At 41.2% G+C, this 20,192-nt stretch overlaps 1 protein-coding gene across 6 annotated transcripts in view; it reads left to right on the forward strand.

Annotated features, from left to right (window-relative positions):
• ADCYAP1R1 (ADCYAP receptor type I) overlaps positions 1-20,192 on the forward strand; it is a 1,274,377-nt gene that overhangs the window by 416,418 nt on the left and 837,767 nt on the right. For all 6 annotated transcript variants that reach the window (XM_069647708.1, XM_069647709.1, XM_069647714.1 and 3 more), the window contains exon 3: positions 13,604-13,712. In XM_069647708.1, the coding sequence (XP_069503809.1) occupies positions 13,604-13,712 (109 nt within the window). The remainder of the gene's footprint in view (positions 1-13,603; positions 13,713-20,192) is intronic.

A 20,192-nucleotide genomic window follows, 5' to 3' on the forward strand; every position in this document is an offset into this window, starting at 1 on the left:
TTCAGAAAACCGTTCTCTGTAGATGGGTCTTCTTTCGGGGTCATCATCTACACATCTTTTGGTGTCATCATCGGGGTCATCATCTTCACCCCATTCTTCGGTCTGGTGTTCCTTCCAGGGGACTCCATTCCAGTGGCATTCACCAGGGATTGGCGCCCTCCAAGGATCCGGTACACTGACAGGGAAAATAAGTAAAAAGAAAAGACAACTTAATAATGAAGTACATCAATCCCTTTACGTTTCCCTTCTCACTTGGATATCTGAAATCAATTTATATTTTACACACACATGCGCATTGTACCAAATAACATATCATACAGCCAAGACATCTTTTTAGAACCATCTGAAAATAACATAAATTTAGCACACTACTACCACATGGTATTTTACAGGCACTTTCTCAAAAACAACACTCCTTTCTTAACACAACATCTAATAAAAGAATGCAAATAACTGATTTACCTATTTACAATACCCCTTTCTCTTATTTACTTATTTATATTTGTGTCCACTAATTTGATATATTTGATATATTTTCCCGTTTTATCTTTCAAATCTCGTTTTGATATCTTCACACTATTTACACCTACTCCCCTGCTATGGTAATTCTATTTAATAGGTAAGCGCTTTACTTTTTCACTGCCTGCTAGTTTCAATTTGCTCTAGTCTTTTCACTTCATGATTTGGGTGGAATTTCTTTAACATGGGCAAACTGTTCCTCTGTTAATTCTCACTCCCTTTTAGCAATTCTGTAGACCACAGGTGAAACCGTATCTACAATTCAATATGGCCCTTTCCATGCTGCAAGAAATTTAGAGTTCTTATGCTTATTTTTCCCAAAGTTAAATTTGTGCGTATGGTCTCCTAATTCATATTCTCTCATGGATGTCATCCTATCATAATAAGTATTTGCACGATCAGAGGCCTTTTCCAAATTTAACTGCGCAAATGCAAACCCATATTGCAAGTGCTTTCTCAGTCCTTCTACTGTAACAATCGTAACAGTCTGAGTACATGCGTCAAACTGAAGTGGACTGACCTGAATCTGATGCAGTACTTAGGTGTAAAGAGAGCCCTCCTGGTTACCCTGTCTCTCCCTGACCCAGCTTTCAAACGGGTCGAGCGTGACAGGGTGTCCAGGGAAACCCTCTGGGGAATAAAACCCTGTGGCTCGTCTGTGGAGTGCTTTGAAGCATTCTCTGCTGACCATGGTTATACCTTAGGGTGGCTTTAGGAGTTAACTAAACCTTGCATAAAGGTAGGTAGAGTAAGAATTAGTGTACCATAAGACTGAAAGGAAAGCAATCATGAAGTGGAAATAAAGATTCTTTAGAAAATAATTCATACCGTACCCAGGTGGCTGTTAAGCAAGAAGAAATGGCTGATGTGGTTTCCTGGATCAGGGTGAGCAGTAAAGAGTGCTTTCTAGAAGAATCAGGGAAACTGTTGAATGATTAAGGAATCGCAAGGACTGGAATAAAGCAGATCAGAAAACTCCCTACCTGTCACCTGGAGAAAGGGAGGCGTCTTTTGTGGCATGAGGGAAATTGTGTGGAAACACGGCTGTGCCGAATGGGTATGGTTTGCCGGTCCATGCAGGCTTGTTATCTTTGCAGATCACTGCATGAAACAGGATACTTATATCAGGGCCAAAAAGGCTGAGAGTCGAGGCTTCAGGAGTAACCGTGGGGGAACTGGAAAGAAAAGAATACACAGCTTGTGAATCAAGCGAGAGCTGCAGACTGTTACTATGGTAACTCCATGCTATGTTCATACTCGGAAGGACGCCGCGGTTGGATGGCAAAGATAGCGAGATGGGGGATCCTTGTAGGTACCAGCGAGATCTAAGTAAACAGAAGGAACACAAAGATGTTGCACAAGTGGATAGGATTAGTGTGAAATACAAAGGATAGCAAGAAGGCGAGCTTACGGAGCAATGCCTGGAACAAGAAGCAACGCAGAGAGCCTCTGCTCGGGAGGTCAGAAAAGCTGTGTCCCTGAAGGGGCACAGCCTGCAATCCCTCTGCAGTCAGAACGAGTGCAATGCTGCCATGGTTGTACAGCGTTATCTTGGGGGGAATCTTCAAAGCAACATTAACCCACTTCCATTGCTGCCACAAGGACCAGCGGTACCTGTTCCACATCTACATATTAAAGGAATTGTGGACACATTTACAATAACCTGTTCATTTGTTCTGTAAAGTAAGTGTTGTGGCAAAATTATTTTTCTTCCTGTCAAGATTTCACGGGGCCTGAGATTTGTAGTTTTAGAGGGCGTTGATTTGAGGGCCATTAGTACCAATGGAAGCCGCAAATCCCAAATAGATCCTGCTTCAGCTACAACCTTTCACAACATATTAATTACCAATCTGTTACACCGTTCTACTCCTCCTGAAGAGGAGGGCTGGTAAGAAATGTGTAGCTTCCTCTTCACACCCAAAATGTGCCACCTTTTTGTCAATGCACCAGCTAAATGACTTCCATGGCCTGATTCAATTCTCTGAGGTAAACCAAATCCTGAAAACAAATGATTTACAAGTAAAATGGCCACCGTTTGCAAACCACAGTCGGGAGCTGGAATGCACTCCACCCATTTAGACATTAGACAAACTACTGTCAGCATGTACCTGTCTCCCCTTAGTGATCTCATCACAGGCCCTACATAATCAAATTGTAAATCAGGCCATGGGAGTGTCAAACCCCTTTTCATTAATGGAGCTCTATGAGCTGGTGACGCAGGCTGAAACTGTGCACACACTAAACACCCTCTGGTGAAGAGCTCAACATCTTGAGACATGCATGGCCAATAGGCATATTCTTTTAAAATGTCTAAAGTCGTCTGTGAATCTATGTGTTCTGCAGTTATGGCATCATGGGCATGGTGTAACATCAATCCCTGAAATGACAAAGACACTACCCATTGGATTTGGCCCATCAAGGATTCTTTAATCATCAGTCCATCTTGTAACCTATTTCTATTTTTGATTTTTAATAGCACTCTCAAATCCTCTTTCCATTTGCGTTCCTCTTCAGTCAGTGGATTTTGTTCTGCATCTAGGAAATGGTTGTAGAACTAGCCTAGAATAAGATCTTCCTTTTGCGCCTTAATAAAGTCTTGATCTGGAGCATCAAAGCTCTGTTGCGCCACTGGCTATTCAACTGTTTTCAGAGTCTTGGAGCGTGTTATTGCATCCACCTGTATTTCACCGAGCAGGTGTTCAATAGAAAATAACTCCCCCTTTACAGCTCCAATTCTGGCTAATTGATCTGTCTTATCATTTCCCTCCTTATCCTCCCCTGGTGTTTTCAAATGACCACGTATTTTCCTCCAATGGATTATCAGGTCATTTTCTGACATAATTTTGTCTATAGCTTGAATCAACTTGCCATGTTTAAGTGGCTTCTTGTTATATGTGAGCATCCCTTTCACCTTCCAGCCAGGTAAATACTCCACAAAACTATTTTGTGCATAATCAGAATCAGTGAATAGAACTATTAAGGGCACAGCTGCCGCCGGTAATGATTTTTTATTGGGCCCTTGGAATGAGCAATTACCGGGTCATGCCGACCTTGCCGGACCTGGTAATTGCCCATTCCATGGGCCCGGTAAAAGTTGATCCCCATTCCCATTAATCCCCACAGAGCTCAATGGGAATGGGGAGGAAGCTCACAATGGGGCCGCTAGAGAACCAGAGCTCGAGACAGTGAGCTTCTGGGGGAAGGAGAGGAAAGGAAGAATACCTCTGAGGATGTGCAGATGGTAGTTTGACTTCTTTAGAGACGTCAGAGATGTGAAGAGAAAAGGAGAGTCTGGAGTCTAAATTATCCTGAGGTTCTTAGCCTCACAGGTGGGAGCAGGAACAGGGCCAAGGGAGGCTGGCCAGAGAGTGACAGGAAAGGAGGGTGCAGGTATGCCGATTAGGAGAATCTCTGTCTTACTTGCATCAAGTAGAGATAGTTGGCAGCACACCACTCCTGGATAGCAGACCAGATCTTTATAATGCATTTTGATTTGAATGGCTCATGGAATATAGTACAAAGTAACAGAAAGCTCCTGTCTGTTGAACAGTGCATCATCTCGATGCAGTTTGTAAAGGTGAAGCAACAATATCCATTTGTGATAAAAAGGTAAAGACACATCCATAGAAACAGAATGTTTTCAAACCATAACATTTTAAACATGCAAAGATGAAATGTGTAAAATCTCTCTGTCCAATGAGGAAGACTGTGTTCATCTTAGCTAATGTTATTAAAATGGGCAAAGGCAGCCAGGGTAACCTTCCAAAGGGCAGTATAACAATCTGCACTTTTTCCACTCTACCCACTTTCTAGAACAGATTTACAGTAAATTGTGTGATTACAGGATGTTTTATTTACAAAAATAAGCCATATTTAGGGATAGATTACACCACAAAATGTATGCAGAGATAAAGGCAAAAGATCAAGGAGTGCACAACCCTTCTTTTTTGGTGGTCGATGCTTAGTACTTTACATTCACTTCATTTTAACATATTTCATATTTTTTTGAGGGAAAATCATATATAAGTAGGCATGCAGTGATTCATCCCAATTTATATGGGACCTTAACCAGAGATCCCTTTCTGTTTTGCATATTTGTTGAGTCATCCTACACTTCTGAGTATTTTGCTTGCATGTGTACTGGGGGCTCATCTTCTACCGGACAAGCTATGCTCTTATAAAAAGATCTAATGAGAGTGGAGACTCTGGCAGGGCGTCATTTTGCATTTTGAAAGTTGCCTTGGGTGATATGTTATCAATATGAAAGCAGCAGCAGTGTGCCTACAATGTTAAATGGCTTTTATTTGCTGGATCTGGCATGGTAGTATTTTACTAAATCAATGCTTAAAGATTTTGCCAGAAACCAGATATTTTAATGTGCACAATAGATTGATGTTTGTGTGCCTAATGTGATCCACTTGGTGTTTCTTTCCTGTTCATATTGTAGGAATCAATCTTTGCTTTGAAGCAGTTTGTTTACCCACACACACATACTACTATTTTGCAACATATTACTAAAGATTATTGAATTATTAGGAATCTGAAAATACGGTACGTGTATAAAACCTTAATAATGGTGTATGCAGCTGAGTTACTGCAGGTAATGATAGAGTGATGAGAACATGTTGCCTTCAGTGTAGATTACTGCTATTTCCTTCTGTTGGTAGCATTTGCTGTTTCAGAAAAAAAGACAGCTTTGCTCTTTCGGTCTACCATCAGGGCACCATCCATTTTAGAACATTCAAGAATCACTCTTTTTTTCTTCATTTATTGTACAGACAAATATGTCTTCAGACGTGGTACTTTTTGTTCATAACATTTTATGATTGAGGGACCTACAAGAGATGGATTAGTTTGGAATGTAGTAGGATTAGGGGGAGGTGAGCAAGGTAGCAGTTGCTCTGTGTGCAATTTTTTGAAAATGAATAATGATTAGTGATCAGTTTCTTGAATAATGAGTTAAATAGATACACACACATATGATATGGCTATGGTAGTCATCCTAGAGTCTAGGTGAAACGTATCATCCATAGGAAATGCGAACTTTGTATGTCTAATTTTAGAACTGTAGGACGGATCAGCATGAAAGGTTCCAAATCAGATGGCTGGTCCGGGCAACCACAAAGCACAATAAGGGATCCATTGTGTTATGGAAATCACCACAAAGTATACGATTAGAGAGATTAGAATGTATAATCATGTTTTTGATATTTGGCTAGAGTTCCGGCTTAGGGCTTGTTGGACCGTATACATTCTTTATGGATAGAAGTTGAGAATCCATCTGCACTTTTCTTAAGGCCAATCTTCCCTTCTCATCTGTTTCCTTATGCTATACTTTATCATATTTTTTTTTATTAATCAAAATAGCAACTCCATTTTCTTTTTACCATCAGCTTAACTTCATGTCATCTCCCCTGCCCAATGTTTTTTTTGTATGTATTAGACTCCTGTGATGGCAGATGCGTTTCCTTAATACAAATTTAATATGCGTTGCCTTTTAACAGGATTATTGAATACTTTAAATGTCCACATAATGCATTTAAAGTTAATTTAATGAATCCATATAGCTCTTATGTAATACATTAATCATCACAGATTGCAAGTACAGAAATATAACATCAAATATATAAGCAAACACTGACCACTGTATACTATGACACTGATGCATCGTAAACAACATAAAGACATGTAACAGAAGGGTAAAACGCAAAGGTTGATGAATCATTATTTATTTATCACTTAAATAGAGCCTAATGTAAAACAAAAAAATCAAATCTTCAGGTATTTCAAATTGGGAGGAGTGCCAAAAAATTATGAAAAGGAAAGGTGGCCATCTATCTTCACACCACCAAACGTTAATATGTTAGAGAAAATATTACAGTATTGAAAAAAGAAAACATGAATATCATATGCATTAATTAATATGATCCATTGGAAGTTGAGGGTTGTTGAAAGGTGGAGGGAAGGGATGTATCCACACCCCTTCATTTTAGCTGTCCTTATAAATTATTTCATACCATACCTGGTCATCAAACACCAATGCTTTGCCATTAAGAGTAATTATAAAATTACACGGATGGATAATATGGAAACTGGCATGCATGTGAGGTGTCTAAGAAAACATCTATATGATAGAAATTCCTTTCGGTCTTAAGCAGTTATCTTGGACATATCCTGGGATATAAAAATTAGGTGACCACTCCACACCAATTGCGTTTTTTCCTTAGATTGATTGACAATCAGTTGAATTTGACTATATTCCAGAACATAAAAGATCAAAGTGTGAGGAGATGAGGAGAAGGATTCCTTTGGGTGTGGTTGAAGTCTTTGTAAGCCTATTCTATGTGTGCCTTGATTGTTATATAAAGTTGATGATTTAAGCATATGGAGCATTGGCAAGATATGTTTAAGGAAACACACTGCATCAACCCTATTCAATACCTTCTGTAAGGCCAACAATGTGAATTTTAATTATTTACCCTCAATTTTTTAATTTCCTCATTTTGTTTTTGAAGTTCCATAACTGATTTCTCAAGTTATGCTACATTCTGCATTACATCCACTTCTCCCATTGTCATCTCAAATGAAGCCCATCTGTGATCCATTTGTCATAGCTTAATATTAGTAATTTCCATAAAATGTGTTAGGTCCCATCATTCTGATAAAATAGCCTCCATTCCTGGCCCATGCCTGAATATATAGGAGTAGAAGAATCACTTGTAGGTCTTTTTAGATTAGCGTAGGCTGGATTAGCAGGATCTTTATTGTCAGACCCCATCTGTGCACACTTCTGAGATGCAATCTGACATAACATTTTTATGGAGTAATTACTAATTTAAAAATTACATCCAGCGTGCCACCCGTTGCTGTGAGACTTATTTAATCAAACTTTGCTTATGTGAATAAAGTCTTCATATTTACTCAACAAAAACGACAAGAGTAAGCAAATATTTAGATAAAATAAACTAGTGGATGCTCCGAGACAGATATTATATGCAATAGTAGGTGGCAGTCTTCAAACGCACAGTGCCACTTCTCACCACATTCTCAAATGACAGCACCTGCTGGTAAGTGTGAGAACGTATATGGGGAGAGCTCCACTTCAGAACTCACTGGCTAATGCTGTCTCCAAAGAATGCTGCTACCGAAATCCACCACACCAGCATCACCTTCAGGTAAAAGAGGCAGATTATTTTGTTATGTTAGGGGGGTTTAGTTCAAGTGCAACTACCACCCAAATGCATCTTGGTGCTGAACAGAGAGATACAAAAAGGAATGAGCATTTAGCTCTGTTTGAAAAAATAGGTTGTTATCTGTTTCTTGAACTTTGTGTAGAGATGAAGGCAACGAGTTCCACATTCTTACTGCTTGGACTGAGAAGGACCGACCACCTTTTCTTTCCTTGTAATAAAGTGGAATTATTAATGTTTTGGAATTATTAGTTCTGAGAGGACAATAAGTGATACAGAATTTAAGTTTGTGCAATAAGAGCCGGCCCATATAGGCTTTTAAAAACAATGCACCTACTTGAAAAGGCTATTCACTTTCCCACTGGGAGCCAATGTAATGATCACAGGGCTGGAGTAATGTCATAAGAAGTTTCCACTGCAAGAGAGTTCTGGTGGGCTGTAATTTGAATTATTTGAAGGGGTTGAAGAAGAGACTCTTATATTCCTAAATATGTACTGTTACTTAAGTCCAATAGGGATAAGATTACGGAATTCATAACAGTTGCTCATATATGAGAGAAAAGCAAGTATGGGCCTAATTTTGTTAAGTAGAAAGAAGCAGGATTTTGTCACTGCATTAATGTGACCTTTTAAAGTAAGGGAGCTGTCAAGAATAACACCCACATTATTTACCTATACTTACTATACTATATACTATAGGTTTAGAAAAAGTACCAATGTTTTCTGTTCAGAAAGAGAGCACTTGAGGACTAGTGTTGTGATTAATGAACATAATCCCCCTTTTATCAGGGTTGACCTTCAGATAGTGTGCAGCCAGTCCTTAATGGCAATTAAATAGTTTTAGGCTTGCTGACGTTGATGATTTGATACCTGATTGGTGTCTATTAGAATGTGTGTGTCATCAGCGTAGTTAAAAACCTTTAGACCATGTTGATGTATGATTTTCATTATTGGATGTATGCAGAGAATAAATAAGATAGGAGACAGTGCTGATCCCTTTGGCACTCTGCCAGTTACTGGCATGAGTTGAGAAAGAAAGTGTCCCATACAGACTTGTTGGTATCAATCATTTAAAAAAGAGAAGATCTAGTCAACGGCTTTGCAGCTGAAGCCACACTCATGGAGTCAAGAAAGCAGTATGCCATAATCGATAGTGTTGAATGCGGCAGACAGGTCCTGTAGTACAAGAACACATGATTGGTTCTTATCTGCTTTCTCGCTTAAATGTTATAGAATTGAGGTAGTAATATATTATGTACTCTACATTGGTCAAAAGGCAAACTGATTCCTGTCTAATAATCCTGAACTTTCAGTGAAGGCCTATATTTGAGATGCAGCCATTGTCTATAGTTGTGTAGCTAGAAAAGGAAGTTGTGATATTGGGCATACATTTCCAGGATTATTTGTGTCTAAGGGTAGCTTTTTTAGCAGAGGATTCTCGAGAGATTTCTTTCCATAGAGATGGAAAGTTTCCTGAGAAAAAGGAAGAATTTCGTACATCCAGAATTCCGTTCTGACAAAGCGGATACATGTCTCTTTTGAGTTTCAGCAAAACCGTATCCAATGGGGATCCTGAACATTAAGCTGGTAGTATAAGATGTGAGAGTCTTCCCCTCCAGAGGTGAAAAGGTTTCAAACACGGTTGATGATGTGGTTTCCAAATCGGCATGAGCTAGATTGGATAAACCTCCATTTCGTGAGAAGTTGTCCAGTTCAGTTATAGTATTTTCAATTTTTTGTGTGAAGTTAGAGGCAAGACAGTCCATTAGAGGTAAAGATGGAATTAGTTCTGGAATTAGACGCCCATCACCTGGGTCATTTACCACTGTGAATTATTTCTGTGAAGAATTGGTGGCCAAATCAATGTTCTGACCATAATATAGTATTTTCACATTCAAAAGCTGCGTTGAAGTTATTTTTGTTCTTATTGCATTTTATTTAGTCATAATATGATAGAGAATAACAGTGAAGTTATATCAGAATGGGTGGGTGGGAGAATGACGGTTAGGTGGTCATCTTCTTCGGCACCAATCCATGCACCCTGCTACAATCATTTGAATGTTAGGGTGAGGGCTGTGACATTTGGAACGATCACTTACCCCAGTGTGGGGTAATTCTTGCATGGATCTCTATTACCAGAAACATGCTTGTCAAAATTAAAGACCTGTACTTATTCTAACGTTCCCAAAATGCTCTTTAATTTTATGCAAAGCAGGCTGGAACCATCATTGGTGTTTTTTAATACTCCTGCTTGTTGATAGGGGTATTAGAAAAGCAACTTACTAATGCACTAGACTGATCATCTTTGAATGAAAAACTTCTATCTGAAAATATTTTCATAAAATATGGTTATTCTAGGTTGAGATAATGTGTTTTGCTCAGATGGACATGTGCATTGTCCTTATTATGACAGAATTATACACAGAAAGCGATCATCAGAAAATAATTCTGTGTCATTTTAAAAACAGACAGTTTACAATGTTAGTATTATTATTATTATTATTATTATTATTATTATTATTATTATTATTATTATTATTATTATTATTATTATTATTATTTTATAGAAACTTTTGCAAAAAACACATTCCCCCCTCCATAATATATCTTTATTTTTTTTCCTTCTGGTTGCAGAGATGTCTGCAAGCAATGTAGTGCCTCTAGGAATGCCCACCTGACAACACAACCATCACTCACATAGAAAGAGGCAGGGGCAGAGAGAGACAGTGATCAATCCTAGCCATCAATGGCACTTTAAAAGCAAGCAGTTAAAGCTTATAAACTGTTTATTTTCCAAACCAAATCAGAACACCTTAATACAAAGATTCAACCAGCTAAATCACAATCAAAAGACATCTTTTCCATCCTCAAAGAACTCAAAGACACCCCTACTTGCTCTCTGCTCAAGAAAGCGATAAGTGGTGTCAAGATATCCAGGTAGGTTTTTCCAAAAAAATCCACAAACACCAACAGGCCATCGAAGCACAGCAGAAACAGCTCTCGGAACACAAGGAAATCCTCCCATTAATACTGACTAATAAGATTGACCAACTGGACCATTGTCCAAATATTTTTTCCTTTGAAAAAGTCACTCTTGTAGAGGTAATGCAGGGTATACATAAACTAAGGCCATCTTCTTGTCAGGGAAAATAGTTTCCCCACTAACCAATTCAAGGAGTATGCAGACACCTTAGCTCCTTGGGTAGTACAATTTGTTAACCAATCATTTGAAGAAGCCTATGTTCCTACAGACCTCAAGGAAGCTTGGATCACGCCTTTTATAAAAAAGGAAAATTTAGCTCCATCAATACCGGGTAATTATAGGCCTATAACTAATGTGCCGTTTTTACTCAAAATCATTGATAAGATTGCTTACCTGCAGTATCAGAAGTTAATGTATACAAATGAATTACTGGCAAATGAGCAATCTGGATATAGGGCCAAACATGGAACGCAGACTGAGCTCTTGGATCTCCAGGTTAACATTGCTAATATCATTGAAAAATTTTGCTTTACTTATGTTGCTGAATCTTTCTTCGGCATTTGATCTCATAGATCATGATCTCCTGGCCGAGAGACTAAGAACAACGGGCAAATGTTCTTCATCAGCCATAAATCATTCTTAGCCCCAAGAATGGCTGCCTTAGTGAAGTGTAATTTAGCTCCCTGAAAACATTGTTGACGTGTGGCGTCCCACAGGTATCGTGCTTGTAGCAGTTACTTTTCAATATTTTCTCCAAACTCTTATGTGACATGCTCAAAAATATGGGTGTCCAGTTTACAAACTATGCTGATGACACCCAATTGGTTTTTGAACTGACAGGTTCATACGAAAAGGATGTGAGGAGAGTCAACAAAGTGTTTAATGCAATACAAAAATGGATGGCCAACAGCTCCCTTGCCCTCAATGACGCAAAAACAGAACTGTTAATCCTTGGCAAACCTCAGAAAATAGACAAGTTAAACCAGCAATTCAAAACAATCAAGATTAATAACACCTTCATTGAAGTTTCAGAGCATGTCAAGACCGTGGGAATGTTTATGGACTCTCATCTTTCTTATAAAAGACATGTCTCCTACCGAAAATCATCATGTGCATTTCACACCAATCTCATTTGGCAAATTCGACCATACCTATGCGAGAAAAACCTAGCACTGATCGCAGCAGCAATAATCAATTCAAAGTTGGATTATTGCAACAACCTCTTAATGGGCACTTCCAAAGGCAACATCACCAAACTGCAGACCATTCAAAACGGTGCGGTTAGGGCCATGTTTGGACAGGAAAAAATCTCAGTAGCCAGAAAAACAGTTCACTGACTACCGGTACAACAGAGAATAAAATTCAAGTGCTCGGTTATGATCTACAAGTGCTTGGCTGGGTCTGCCCCAAGCTATCTTGTCAAGACCCCCGTACGAAGAAGTCGTCGATCAAACAGAAAACACAACCTACAACAACCACGGAAAATGTTGACAAAAGTTGGTGGTACTAATTTTGTTCCCTGGGCTCCTACGATTTGTAACCCTATGCCCCCTCTGATAAAAGGCAGTGGGCCTCATTATGAGTATGATAAGGGCATGGCTGACTCCGCCCTGGTGAATGGAGCTATTACCGCCCCATTCCAAGGTTGGCAGGGTCGGTAATCCCCCATTCACCAGGGCCATTTCCCATTCCCATTTGAGCCCCCATAGGGATCAATGGGAATGGGGAAGGTGCTAATAACGGTACCGCAAATTGCGGTACCGTTATTAGCACCAAAGTCCCTTTGCGGGTCCCGTCCTTAATGCCTGGTAAAACCAGACGTTAAGGGAGGACCCGCAAAGGGAACTCGTAATAGGGCGGTAAGGGATTACCGGTACCAGTGCCCTTACCCGTACCAGTAATCCCTTACCGCCCGGGTCGTAATGAGGCCCATAGATAGTGGGCCTCATTACGACCCAGGCGCTAACAGGTTAACGGCGCCATAAAAGGCTCCGGTGCCGTTAATCTATTAGCGCCTAATTACGAGGTCCCTTTGCGGGACCCGACCTTAACGTCTGGTGCAGACCAGCCGTTAAAGTAGGGACCCGCAAAGGGACCTTGGTGCTAATTACGGTGCCGCAATTTGCGGCACCGTACTTAGCGCCTTCCCCATTCCCATTGAGCCCTATGGGGCAAAAATGGGAATGGGGAAGGTCCATGGGGAAAGGGGGAATTACCGCCCTGCCAACCTTGTAATGGGGTGGTAATTCCCCCTTTCTCCATGGCGGAGTCGGTAACTTAACGGCATGGACCATGGTGCTAATAGCACCATGGTCTTCCGCCAGGGTCGTAATGAGGCCCAGTGTGTGTGAGACGGGAATAGTGATACATCAAGAGGGCGAGGGAGAGAGACCAAGTGGGAGCTAGTTCAGCATATGATATGCCGGGCACAGCTGGCTTTATTTGAATATGATTTGTAACGTGCCATATGCATGTAATATGGTCCTTACTAGTATTGAGCCGTATTGCAAGCGTCCCCAACATTATGAAGACACAATCGTTCCTCCTTCTTAACCATTAGGAAAGCTGGCATGTTCTGGCGTGTCTACTGAGTTGCCCAACTTCATTACATTGCATCGCAGGCGTCATCATACGCTAGAGGCACATAATTTGTCAATTTCTTTATGCACTTCATACATCGCCGAATATAAATATACAAAGTAAGACAAGCGAACTGAAGCATTAGTAGATTTGTTGATTTGAAACAGATCACAGCTTATTGGTCGAAAATTCACCTTAGGACCAATGTTATCAAAACCAGTCACGGAACGCCTGCCTCCTTGTAAATTAAATCTATTTTTTTGTTAAACTTGATCTGATAATGTATTAAATGTTGGGTTAACTTACATCGTATATGATGTTTTTCTTTTAGGTTCCAGCAATTGCAGAAATGCACTTTGACTGCATGTTCATGAAGGAGCAAGAATCCTGCCTGAAAAAGATCATGCTGGAAGGCGCCTACTTGAATGATTCATTCCAAGGTATGATCAAGTGTCACGTGCGAAATCACTGAACAGATGAGCTATTTAATACAATATGCACAACTTCCACACTTTGGGAAGAGAGGTCAGTTAGTAGGTGCTCCCAAACTCACAGCACACATCAACGTGTGCACTGATTTCCAACCAAGTTTATGAAGCCCACCAGTGAGCAAACGTGGATGAGGCAGCAGAGGGTGACGTGCAGGGCTCAAGTCAAGGGTACACGTGGGGGGATGGAGTCCACCCACTTTATTCCGAGGGTGCACTCAGTCTCCTCCAGCTAAAACAGAAACATTGGATGTCTTCTTGGAATTGAATAATTAAAGCCGGTCTCGGGGATAAAACCGCAGAGGTTTGTAGGGCCAGACACTAGACCGGTCACTTTATTCCGAGGGTGCACTCAGTCTCCTCCAGCTAAAACAGAAACATTGGATGTCTTCTTGGAATTGAATAATTAAAGCCGGTCTCGGGGATAAAACCGCAGAGGTTTGTAGGGCCAGACACTAGACCGGTCACTTCACCACTGCACTATATAACCTGATGAAAAATAACAAACAACTAAAGGTGAAATATCCCATTTCGGTTCTGAAAGTCCCATGGAAAACATTTGTATTGGTTCTTGGAGTTTAAAACATGTACATCTTTTAAAGTTTTCAAAAACACTTAGAAAAAAAATATTCTGTCTTGGTTTTGTTTGTGTGTTAATTTCATGAAAGGAAAATGCCATTCGTCCTATTCAATTAGGTGTGCTTACAGAGGCGTTGCTAGGGGGGGGCTAAGGGGGCTATAGCCCCTGGTCTTTTGGTTGTAGCCCCGGATAGAAGCTCAGGGGCTACAACCAAAAGGATATAGCTAGCCCCGAATCCTGCCAGTCCCGACATTAGCTTAGCCCCTGATCCTTTCCAGACTTAGCAACACCCCTGTGTGCTTATGCATAGCCAATTTAATGAAATGTGCATATTTCACTCTGATATGCTAATTTCTGGCGATATCACATCCCATTACGTTTGTTGATGAGTCCTCCCACTTTCATTTTTAGGACTTGACCCCTAGTGACGTGAAAGGGATAACATACTTTGAGAATGCTATACATGGGTTCAATAGTCAGGGTTTTCATATATGTGTAGAAATTGGTAAATGATATTCACGAGAACTGCTTTCAACCACTTAGTAACAGGTGCAAACAACCAAAGTCTCTTTAAGGCACAGGATACTGAGCAATATGGTAAACAGAGTAGCATAACAGTAAATATGTTAACAGTCCAAGACACATCGGGTGGCGAGGCCATGGACAATCAGTATATAATAAGAATAATGTACCTTGTTGGTATAGTGCTTCATACCGGATTCATCTTGCTTCTAAGAGTTGTAATAAATAGTGGCATTGCTACCCAGTTTTTCATGAAACTCGGTGTGTCACATTTGGAAGGTAGAGGGGCTTAACCAGCCCTGCAGAAAGTTGCACCTGTGTCCTTCAAGGTCAAGAGGCATCCATGCACACAAGAAACACGTGGAATTTGCCAAACACTCGAACAAGGTATTTGACCATAGCTAATTACTATTAATACATATTTGTCATGCATTTTTGCCTGGCAACCAGATCATATTTCAGAATAGTGAGGATGTTACCCACCTCGTGTTTAGGCCTCCAGAAGATGGGTGTTGCATTGTTTGTTGCTTCTTATGGTTGTTCATTACGAGACACATCTTCAGCAGCTTAACAGGAGTGTGTCCATTGGCACAGATCATGTTTCTACAAAACAGCAGGTAAACCTTCAGCAGGGCAGACAACAAGGGACACTGACACTCCACTCTGCTTTATAAAGCTTTTTAACATGGCTATTTAAAACGCTTCGAAAGTATGGGAGGAGTTTCCTTGCAGCCTTTGGGGACAGTTATTTGGGGGAATTACGAGGGAACACACTTTGCTCCCACTCTCAGATCAGAAGAAGGCAACAGAGCACATCACTGATTTTAAATGTAATTGGTTATTTATATAGCTTAATACTCAGAGCGCAGACCCAGCAAATGAACTTGTGTTGCTCTACGTCGTCTTGCTTCCAAGGTGAGCACATAGCCCCTGAGCCATCCTCCTGAGACTAGATGCCTCACAGGGACTCTGCCTTGCAGTTAGGAAGGCCATATCATGTGGAATTCAGCGGAATGTAGCTTCATCTGGAGTACAGCAATGGGTGCACTGGGAAACTAAGCAAAACTGGGTCCTCCTTGTCCTACCTGTAGCACTCCGTATCCCAGCCCTTCATGCCCATCGATGTGTACTCTTATCCTTTTAGAAATGTTCACATTATTGCCAGCTGGCATTGTATCCCGCTGTCATACAATCACTCTGTTGCTTAACAGCTACGTCATTTTAAACTAAGCACATACGCATACACATGTAGAGTGGATTTAGAGCCCCGAAGAAGGGGCAGGGTTCTTTCCTACATTCCCTCCTCATTTAAGGTCAGGGCTCTTTTATACATTCCCTCCTCATTTAGGGTCAGGGCTCTTTTCTACATTCCCTCCTCATTTAGGATCAGGGCTCTTTTCTACATTCCCTCCTCATTTAGGGTCAGGGTTCTTTCCTACATTCCCTCCTCATTTAGGGTCAGGGTTCTTTCCTACAGTCCCTCCTCATTTAGGATCAGGGCTCTTTTCTACATTCCCTCCTCATTTAGAGTCAGGGCTCTTTTCTACATTCCCTCCTCATTTAGGGTCAGGGCTCTTTTCTACATTCCCTCCTCATTTAGGGTCAGGGCTCTTTTCTACATTCCCTCCTCATTTAGGGTCAGTGCTCTTTTCTACATTCCCTCCTCATTTAGGGTCAGGGCTCTTTTCTACATTACCTCCTCATTTAGGGTCAGGGCTCTTTTCTACATTACCTCCTCATTTAGGGTCATGGTTCTTTTCTACATTCCCTCCTCATTTTTGTCATTTCTGAAAAATGAATATTAATTGTGAATGTTTCATTTTGTCAGAAAAAAAATTTGCTGTGAGTTAACCTTAAACACTGTTTCATCAAACATGTTCAGGGTCACGATTGACGCAATCTCTCTTCTTGTAAATAGTCCAGTGGCAGTGTTTAGAAAAATATGTTCATAAAAAGGGTGCAGGGTATATCGCCTGAAATACAATTTGATTTATTAGAGTATATAAACCCCATCGTGAAGTGATATATATTAAGATAATGAGCGTCATAAGTCTGCAAGTGCTAACAAGGCAAGTGGCAACCCTTTCTTCATAGAGTACAGTATCACAGTGTTATCTTCATATAATATGTAATGTTATATATGTTCTGTTTATATATACACATTAATCTTATAGGGCCTCATTACACGGATGGCGGTAGGGATTTACCGGTACCGGTAAAATACCGGTACCGGTAAATCCCTACCGCCTTACTACGAGGTCCCTTTGCGGGTTGGGGGATTTAACGCCTGCTTTTTGCAGGCATTAAAATCCAACCCGCTAAGGGACCTCAGAGCTAATTACGGTACCGCAAAAATGCGGTGCCGTAATTAGCGCCTTCCCCATTCCCATAGAGCCCTATGGGGCAGAAATGGGAATGGAGAAGGGCAATGGCGGAAAGGGGATTTACCGCCCCTCCAACCTTGGAATGGGGCGGTAAATCCCCTTTCCGCCAAGGCGGTGCCGGTATTTTACCGCCATGGCTCACCGCCTACCGGGTAATGAGGCCCATAGAGTTTTATGTTGTATAAATGCTGTTATGTTGTGTACCCTGTTTTTATGCAAATGTCGAACTTGCCCGAATTTTAAGGTGTCTTATCTTTTACAGTGTTTGTGTTTAATTGAATTTCTACAGAGCTTCAGGCAAAAGCATTTAACAAATATAAACAGTGGGCCTCATTATGACCCTGGCGTTAAGGGTTTAACGGCGACGTAAAAGGTGTCAGCGCCGTTAAACCCTTAACGCCTCATTACGAGTTCCCTTTGTGGGACCCGACCTTAACGCCTGCTTTTACATTCAAAGTTGAACATTCTGAAAGATGACAGAACCTTTGCCTAAACTGTATAGAGGGTAAACATACTTTTGATTTGATCTGTTAGATATGTGAGGCCCAGTTGCAGAGTTCAGAAATGCATTCTCTATTCGTTTCCACATTAAAAGTATCACCTATATGAATAATCGGAACACATACATTTGTATTTCTGGTAGTAAGTTATGAACGATTAGATTACACATGTTTTCATAATTCACTCATTAAGAAACGTATTTTCAAAAACACTTACATGTTTTGTGAATCATGAGTAACTAACTTTTTTATGCATATGAATTCATAAGGTACAACTTGATGTTAATAAAGTGTTGGAGACTTAAACGGGGACCATCACTCTCTTGCATAGAACAGGAAAAACAGAACATAGAAACATGCTTTCATAATCGCAAGAAAAGAACAGCCAGGAAAAGGACATTCCTGACATATTTTGTGTGGCTACCGGGTAATGTGGCATTGTACACTTGTTGCGCGTGATGCGGCGGGATTCGTGAAGGTTCGGCAGCCTGGCTTGCATGGAATTAGAAGCTCTTGTGCCGTTGATAATAAAAAAAGTGTACTTGTATTATTTGAAAAACGGTATGGCATAGGTGGACGTTTTGCACTCAGTGGCGTTCCCAAACTTAGCAGCAAAATGCTTCTCACTCAGATGAGCTAAGGCCATGTGAAAAATGATGAGGCTAGCACCTTTTCCAGGTCCCTTCCAAGTACGTTGCACGGATGGCAGGGTTTTCACAATTCCCACTCTCCTCCATTCATTTTTTCCAAGGATTCATTTTCTGGTGCTATGTTGGAAAGAGATCACTAGAGTCGATCACCACTGATATCAATTAGTAATGAAGGATCTTGAATCGCCTATTGGGGACCAACTCGCATCTCCTGATTCCTGGATGATTGATCATTTGGTCAAGTGAAATGCATCAAACAATGCAGAGCTCACAATTAGGAAGTGGTGGGGTGATAGTGAACCCACTCTAAGGAAGACATGAGTACAATTCTTTCTAATAGTATATTACTAGTATACAGGCATTCTGGCCCGTCAGACTCAAAGCTCTCAGTGTCTACCAAACATCATGTAGGACAGGAGGTTTGTGAGAGACTTATTTTTCAAATATTGTAAGAACTGTGTCAATCCAGTGAATTTGTGGCAATGTGTGGCAATTGCCATGATATTCTTTTGGGGAGGTATGGGGGGTCGGGGGGAGAAGCGGCCGTTACCCAAAAACTGGATTCAAAGTCACTAATACATTGTGTACATGGTACTGGACATATCTTTAAATTATAACCATATGTTAACATATCTGAACTTAGTCACACTGGAGCAAACAACCTACTAGTGTTATGTGGCACCATACCAATCTTTTGAGGTAAGGTCATCTTCAACGCCAAGTCATTCACCTACATGCCACTCTCTATGAAGCATCTCATGGGCACCCATTCTCATCCCACATCCCCATAAAGACCCCCTGCCTCCCCCACAGAGATATTCACAGCCAGGGCCCAGACTACCTACATGGGTAAAGTATATACCAGCCTTCAAAAATCCTCCAGAGACCTATAAGGCTCAACTATTCTCTGCCCATAGATTCACAAAAAAACTGGGAGGCAACCACTGTGCCATAGGGGCCCCTAGGCTGCCATACGCTCCTGTGCATACCCCATTACGAAGAACCGTCAAGGTGCAAATATTCTGAGTGACCTGCAGGCTGACTTCCCTCAGCTCTTCATGACCCCCAACTCTCGTCTCGGGAGGATAGCTCAGGGGCAACGTGCTCGCCTTGGAAGCAAGATGATGCGGAGCAACACAGGTTTGATCCCGGGTCTGCGCTTGGAAACCTCTGGGTATTAAACGCAGTTATAAATAACCGATCATATCATATCATATCCACGTCTGGCACCTCCAGCCTGCCTCCGTGGCAACATCCTGTCTGCCGTGAGTATGATGCACGCCAACTGTAAAAACAAAGTAAAGGCGACTATCCACTTTCAATTGCAGTTCCTTTCTCTCTTTGAAGTAAACACATAAACATCTATCCTGGTTGCTCCGTGACATTCACACTTGATTGCAGACTTGCCTACCAGTGAGAAACCAACCCCTGCCATCTCCCTCCTCCCACGAAACAAGAAGAGTGTGTGGTTTGGACATTTCTTTCTGAGCTGTTGGCACATGTAAGCAGCAAGCAGCCGCCCATGAGGCCATTCCTCTTTTCTCACCGTTCCCTATTGAGTATTATCCCCCGGCGCCATTGTGGAGCTGCCCTCGAAAGGATTTGAAAGCGAATCCCCCGCGGTGCTTTTCGTGTTTCCCTGACCACTGCTCTTGTTTCCTCTTCAGCTGCGAGCTGCATTCAAACCTCCGGGAGTTTTTCTTGATTCTCTGCTGTTGTTTTTCTCTCAGCATGCCAAATGCTGCCCCCTTTGGCATTTCTAAGCAGCCCAGCACGCTCGTGAGCTGCAGCGCGGC

Source organism: Ambystoma mexicanum, chromosome 2q, assembly GCF_040938575.1.
Source record: "Ambystoma mexicanum isolate Mex_15411 chromosome 2q, UKY_AmexF1_1, whole genome shotgun sequence".
NCBI classification, from domain to species: domain Eukaryota; kingdom Metazoa; phylum Chordata; class Amphibia; order Caudata; family Ambystomatidae; genus Ambystoma; species Ambystoma mexicanum.